Source organism: Colletotrichum scovillei (assembly GCF_011075155.1).
Source record: "Colletotrichum scovillei strain TJNH1 chromosome Unknown Contig00005, whole genome shotgun sequence".
Lineage (NCBI taxonomy): Eukaryota > Fungi > Ascomycota > Sordariomycetes > Glomerellales > Glomerellaceae > Colletotrichum > Colletotrichum scovillei.
In genome coordinates this window covers 1,273,087-1,279,797 of record NW_023336263.1, presented here as the reverse complement: position 1 = coordinate 1,279,797, position 6,711 = coordinate 1,273,087, and the positions used below count along the sequence as shown (strand labels likewise).

General features: G+C 50.9%; 2 protein-coding genes across 2 annotated transcripts; one reads left to right on the top strand and one right to left on the bottom strand.

Annotated features, from left to right (window-relative positions):
• Positions 1–416: 416 nt before the first annotated feature.
• HER10_EVM0011322 (rhamnogalacturonate lyase) lies at positions 417–2,529 on the top strand (the record flags this gene model as incomplete). Its single annotated transcript, XM_035480757.1, has 4 exons — positions 417–867; positions 936–1,384; positions 1,442–1,570; positions 1,633–2,529. Exons 1-4 carry the CDS (start codon positions 651–653, stop codon positions 2,527–2,529), a joined length of 1,692 nt encoding a protein of 563 aa, XP_035334404.1. The 5' UTR covers positions 417–650.
• Positions 2,530–2,654: 125 nt separating this feature from the next.
• HER10_EVM0011928 (uncharacterized protein) lies at positions 2,655–6,642 on the bottom strand (the record flags this gene model as incomplete). The annotated part of the gene is made up of 7 exons (XM_035481338.1): positions 6,323–6,642; positions 4,396–6,256; positions 4,142–4,333; positions 4,025–4,084; positions 3,915–3,962; positions 3,700–3,855; positions 2,655–3,646 (listed from the first exon to the last, which is right to left on the bottom strand). Exons 1-7 carry the CDS (start codon positions 6,473–6,475, stop codon positions 2,655–2,657), a joined length of 3,462 nt encoding a protein of 1,153 aa, XP_035334453.1. The 5' UTR covers positions 6,476–6,642.
• Positions 6,643–6,711: the final 69 nt, after the last annotated feature.

The window sequence follows — 6,711 nt, the reverse complement described above, 5'->3', positions numbered from 1 at the left end:
AAAGTACACATAAGGAATAGGTCACAAAGTTCGAAAGCCTAGTATCGCGTCTGTTTCTTGAACATGTTGCCAATTGGTGGAGGAATCAATTGTCTTTCAATTAGGTGGCTGGCGTAGAATGTTTCTTCGGAAGAAATGCCGAAAGAGTGGGAACCGATGGTGCAAGATGTGCATCAATGGCGTTCATCGCAACGGTTTCCATAAGCGCCACCAACCACTGATAGAGCTCGGATGGTGTCATTGGTTTAGACTGACATCTTGACATGGGCACCGCGGAGATTCGGTCTTGTTTCGACAACGTCAAGTTTCCCAAGGGACCGGAAACACTGTGTTCTTGATATGATTTGCTGTGTGAGTCTACAGTGCCAGCGCCTTATCACGAATTGTCAGGTTTCGATGCGTCAATCGGCAATTCTCTCCACTGAGGACCCCATTGACAATACAACTCCCGCATGACGCTGTCGGCTCCTGCCGAAGAGAGAAAGCTTCAATTGACCGTCTGATATCAGAGTTTGACTTGCAGAGTATAAGATCTAAAGCCATGTAGCCATTCCTAACCTCATACCGACGACCTTCAGTCAAATCGCTCGTTGCATCTTGTGTCCAGCTTGGGAACCTGCCCCGAATACAACTTGTAAGGCTTCAAGACCATGCACTTCTCTCGACTGTCCGCGTTGGCTTTGGCCGGCAGATTGGCCAGTGCCGGGAAGGGTCCCTTTCTCGAGCAGATTAATGACTCGACCTGGGTCATTGGAAATGATCACTGGAACCTGACACAGGGTTCGCTTTACGCAACCAAGCTTTTCTGGGAGGGTGTTCCGGGCGCCGATCTTGTGGGTTCGGCTGCCGGCCACTACGTCGGCTACGGTAAGACAACCATCTCATCGCAACTTTACTTGATGAAGCTGTGCTGACTGACATATTGCAAAAAAAAGATGGGGAGAACAATCTCCAGTTCACAAACGCCACAATCGCATCCCGGGGTACGGACTACATCGATGTCAGCTTCTCCGCCGCTGCCGGCGACTTCCACTGGGTAATCTTTGACGACTTGACTGGAGCGTACCAGTACTTTGTCAACCGGGCCCTCCCCGACATTAGCATTCTCCGGACTTTGTGGAGGTTGGCCCCCGATGTCTTCACCAACGGTCGCACGCATCTCAAGGACGAGCCCCTGCCCGACTTTTCGCTGTACGCCACCGCGACCAACGTCCAGGATGAGACTTGGCAACTGGCCGATGGGTCCTTCATCACAAAGTACGACTGGTCCAACGCCGTCAGGGATCGTGACTTCTACGGAGTCTACGGCTCCAAAGCCGGGTCGTGGTACATCCATCCTACGACGGAGTATTACAACAGCGACCACCTGAGCCAAACTTTGACGGTGAGTTATTAGGTGACTCCTGCAATCTCGTGGGCAAATTTCTGACCTAATGACTAGGTCCACCGAGAGTCAAAGACTGGAGATGCAGTCCAACTTAATGTCGTTCAAGACACTTCTCACTTCCGCGTTGGCAAGACAGTGCCTCAGCCAGCCGGCAAGGTCTGGGGACCTTGGTTGTGGTATCTCGTAAGAACACCTTGATCTCGCAAAAGTCGGTGTCCCAATACCGCTAACACTTGCACGCAAAGAACAATGGAGACGTAGCGGACGCCGCGCAAAAGCACAAGGAGGAAGTCAAACACGTCCCCTACACATGGTTCAAGGACGCAGCCTACCACTCTCGTGGCGGAGTCCAGGGAACTCTGGTCCTCTCCGACGGCCGTCCCGCCTCTGGCGCTGCTGTTTTCCTCGGTGACACCGACACGACCGTCCGCCCCTCGATCCAGGGCAAGAACTATTACTACACGACGTACACCAACGACAAGGGTCGTTTCTCCTTCGACAATGTTCGCACCGGCGGGTATGCCGTCTACGCCACCTCCAACGGCGGCAAGCTGGCCGACTTGTACACGAACTTCACCGCACCCCTGACGATCACCAAGGACAAGACGCTGAACCTCGGCGAGCTCTCGTGGACCGTCCCCAAGAGCAAGCAGATCTTCCAGATCGGCGAGTTTGACAAGAAGGCCAATGGCTTCAAGAACGGCGGTGTCCCCTACCAGCACGGCGTGGCTGCGCAGAGCCCCGCGAACCTAACCTTCACCGTCGGCAAGTCCCAGAACGAGGACTGGTACTTTGCGCAGTCCGCCATCGGAAAGTGGACGATCGAGGTTGACATCCCCTCGGCGGACCTCGCTGCCAATAAGACTGCGGTATTGAGCGTATCGCTGGCAGGGTACTCGCAGAGCGCGGCTTTGGATATTGACGTCAACGGGCAGGTGTACGGCTCTCTGAGTAAGGACACGTTGACCAGCGATCCTGCTCTGTACCGTTCCGGCAAGGTCAGCGGCGAGTGGCGGTTCTTCCAGTACAAGATCGATACCGACGTCCTCAAGGCTGGGAAGAATACTGTGGGCTTCACTGTTACTCGTTACACTCAGTGGAGAGGCTTCTTGTTTGACAGCATCATCTTGGAATGGCTCTAAGTTACCAAGGCATCTGTCACATCCATGTATTTATCACGAGTACAAGTAGTCATCAGAATACAGGAAAACTAATGACATAAGAGATTATCACTACTGGGAACGCTACTGCTGTTGTACTGCTGCCACTACTGCTGCTGTTGTTGCTGGAGCCGAAGAAGTTCTTGGAGCTGCTGCTGCTGTTGGGGAGTCATTTGTCCCCCCAAAGTTTGGCCAGGAATACCTACGTTGTTGGTATTGCTTTGTTGTGCACCCATGGCTGCGTTCGAGCCGCCGCTCCCAGCACTCCCCAGACCAACGTTGCCGAGACCAGCGTTTCCGAGGCCAGCGTTACCCATGCCCATGTTGATGTTGCCCATCCCCATGCCAACGTTATTCATGTTGCCGAAGCCGGCCTGCGGGGACTGTGAGGCCATGGTATTGCCCTGATTTTGCAGATTATTGAACCCAGACCCAGCCATTCCCATGTTCGGCATACCCATTCCCATCATACCCAACTGATGCAGATTCTGGAAGCCGCCGGGCATCGCGAAACCCTGCTGGAACCCTCCCTGCTGAGGCACTCCAAGCCCTTGTCCACCGAAGCCAAGTTGATTCCGGTTGAAGTCGTCGTAGCGATGCTCTTTCTTGTGGGCAAGTTCGTTCTCCAGGCGCTCGTGCCTCACCGAGTAGAGATACGCGTTGAACTCATGGGACACCTTGGCCACCTTCTCAAAATGCTCACCCTTCACAACGGTGGGCCCCGGGATATTATTCTCCTGCTGATGAAATTCAGCCAGCGCCACGGCTGTTTGAAAGGCGTTTCTGATTTGTCTTCCGTTCCAAACTGGCTTGTGGTCATCTCTGAGATTTTGCAAGTTCCAAAGAGTCGTGGAAAGAGCTATGATCTCATCGCGCTTGAATGTTACGTGCTGAGACGGGTCCACTGGCGCAGCTGCGATTGAGAGTTTCTCCGTACGATCCATTTGCACCTCCCATATCTTCTTGGTTTGCTCGTGGGTGAGGGGTGGATAGTATAAGGCCATGGACATGCGGGACTTGAAGGCTTCGTCAAAGGAGCCCACCTTGTTGGTCGTGAGAAAAAGAATTCCTTCGTAGTACTCCATCACGCGAAGGAAGACTGCATTGAAGAGTCAGCACAAGAATGGGAGCCAGAGGCAGCTTTAAACGTACCAGATACTAGTGCGTTTCGCTCAATGTTGTCTTGGCTTCTTTCGGCCAGGAAGACGTCAGCTTCGTCTAGGAGCAAAACGCAATCCCAGGCTTGGGCCATCTGGAATGCATTCTGAAGATTAGATTCCACCTCGGTTGGAGTCATACCCAAGTCACCTGTCTTATAAGTCAGAGCCCCGTTCGGATAGATCCAGACTACGTAGTATGGTACGCACCGCAAGTGATAGGCAACAATGGCTTGTTGTAGTAGGCTGCGACAGTTTCTACGCTCGACATTGTTAGTTTACAATTTAATTGCCAATATAGAGTTGAGAATAATACTGACCAGCAGTTGAAGTTTTGCCCACCCCAGGAACTCCGTGCAAAAGTACGATGAGACCCTTCCCTGAGTACTGTCAGTCCTTAAGGCCTCTCAGAAAACGCCCATTAGTCATGATAATACCTTTGTCTTGGATGATATCAAATTGGCGCCGCTCAGACTTCTTCTTGCGAAAATGAGTTGCCATCAGAGACTTGATTATGGTTCTGTGACCGTGGTCTATCTGAAGGTAATCCCATGCCTTCTTGTCTTCTCCCATCCTAGTGAGGCTATGTCCCTGAGTATCAAGTGAGCCAGATCCAAGAGGGATACAAGCTGGATTTCATATGTCAGCGAAATCGATTTACTTCCTCCTGAAAGAATGTTCATTTGCTCACCCCACTGACGTGTACGTAGAACAAAAGCAAAAACTCTGTTGGGAAGCAGGAGGATCTCATCTCCTTCAGGAGGCTCTCGGCCGTAAACCTCTACGGGCTGTGATTGATCGTTGTACTCGAGAACTTCCTCCGCGATTCGAGCATCCCACACTCGATCATCGTCTACTCCTGGGGGAATGATTGGAGGGGGAGGATGTGGGGGCGATACTTTTTTTTCTTCAGTAACCTCGGCCAAGCCCCGACTGCCTCTGGGAGATCTTCCGGGCTTCCAACTTGGAACTTCTTGTAGACAACGATGGAAATCCACAACCACTGGGCTTTCAATAGCCTCAGAAATCATCACAGCAGAAGTGATTTCCCCCCTCTCAGGACGGCGTAGAATAGTTCCCTCAGGCTCGTATATCAGACTTTGGCCTCGGTAATAACTGTATGACCATTTTGTGTAGGATATGAAATCTTGTCCTCTTTCTTTGTAGCCTGATATGTCAACAAAGCCATCTCGCTCTGCGGTTCTCAAGGGAATAATCGGAAGGGAACGAATACTGGTCAGATCCCTGAGCATCTCGAACTTGAAGTTCTTGAAGACGCGGATGAACTGGACGCCATCGAAGTCTATGTGATAGCATTCTATCACAAAAGGAAGAGGCCTCGTGTCGTTCAAAGCACCTCCAAGCTGTAAATTAGCGGCTTGAGTCGCAGGTTGCCGGTATGGTGGTGTTTGACCTCCTTTGCCTTGAACCACACGCCACAGTTTCTGGGGAACTGCTGGATCCTTGACGTAGACGATGCTCCCTGGTTTGAATACATGCCATAGTTCTTGGTAGTGTACCCGGACATCGCCTGATCCCTCAACTGCTTTCCCTAAGGGAAGAATGTACTCATCAATACAAGACACAAGAGTGCCTAGGTCATCAGATGCTTCTTGTAGTTCATCTTGGGTTAAAGATTTCCAGTCGTATGCCGAAGTGAATATGATGCTGTCTCTCATTTCTCTTGTCATTGTTGGCTTTGCATCCTTCGTTTCGACTTTTTTACTAACTTCGTCTTCAGTCGACACTTTTGGATGTTCAGCCTCTACGTCTCTGTCTTTGGAGCTGAGACAGAGTTCTTGGATCTCCGACAATCTTTCGCGGATCTTGGGCTCAAGCCATTGGAGAACCTTGAAAGGGCGAAAAATCGTGTAATTGTCGGTCGGATGGCCCGGAACCAAGGCTCCATTCGACAGGGCACCAAGGATTCTCTTTACCGCCAAAGAATTGATTGATATCCTTGAAGGGATCACTTTAATATCGTTGTCCCGGGGTTGTAGGATGACGGGTTTAGCATGTGACCGACTATCGGGACCGTTCCGAAAAGCTTCCCTGTCTAGAGGCTCTTCCTCTATCAAAACCTCAATCGCGTACTCTTTAGGTGAGTCCAACCACTCCCTCCATCTGCACTCGATTCTTCCGGAAAGATACCGCTTCCTCTCTTCATATTCCGTCTCACTCGGAGGTACCAGAGGAGGTCGATTACTGTCTTTGATCACCTCGGAGATCCAGTTCATCATCTTCAGATGGTTGGCGAAGTACGCTGCCGCGTTATTAGAATCATATGTCCTAGACGCATCAAGATGATGCAAAGACATGCTTTGAAGCTCTCGCGCAATTGACTTCAATTTTATATTCCCATGGCCACGGAACAGTCTGAAGTCTCGGAGCAGAAGACTTCTATCTGAGACCTCGCTGATGTTGTCAAGTATATCGGATCTTGAGACATCATCGGCAATAGGATCGACTTCTGGCTCTGTCCCAGATGGCACTTCCTCGGGGTCTTGCTGGCTGAGAGTTTCTTGTGAGACGTCATGATGACTTGACTTTTGCTGCTGAACATTAGTCATCGGATCAAAAATTCGGCATCGTTACGTCCGTTTCATGGCGGTGCTTACGAGAGGTATAGAGGATATCGTTTCCTTGCTTTCAGTCTCTATATTGGAGTCTTTCTGTGAGATCAGACTCGACACCTCGGTAGAATGAGAAGTTGTGACCGGCGAAAATCCAGCCCCTGGGGTGTGAATTGACGCATCCAACGTCGAAGACATGTTCTCTAGCTGTCGGAAAATTGGGAGTACGCCTCATTCGACCAGATCAATCGTGAACCATGAGGTGTAATGAGCTATCGCCCCCAGAAGAAAGATCCAGTCGGCTGAGTCAACCTTATCAAGGTTGGGATGAAGCAGCAGTAGCGATAACGTTTCGCGTGTGGCCGGGTCGCGATGAGCAAGGTAAAGAACCCCAAGTAGCAAAGAACCTGGGAGTAAGCAGTTTCTATCAAGTC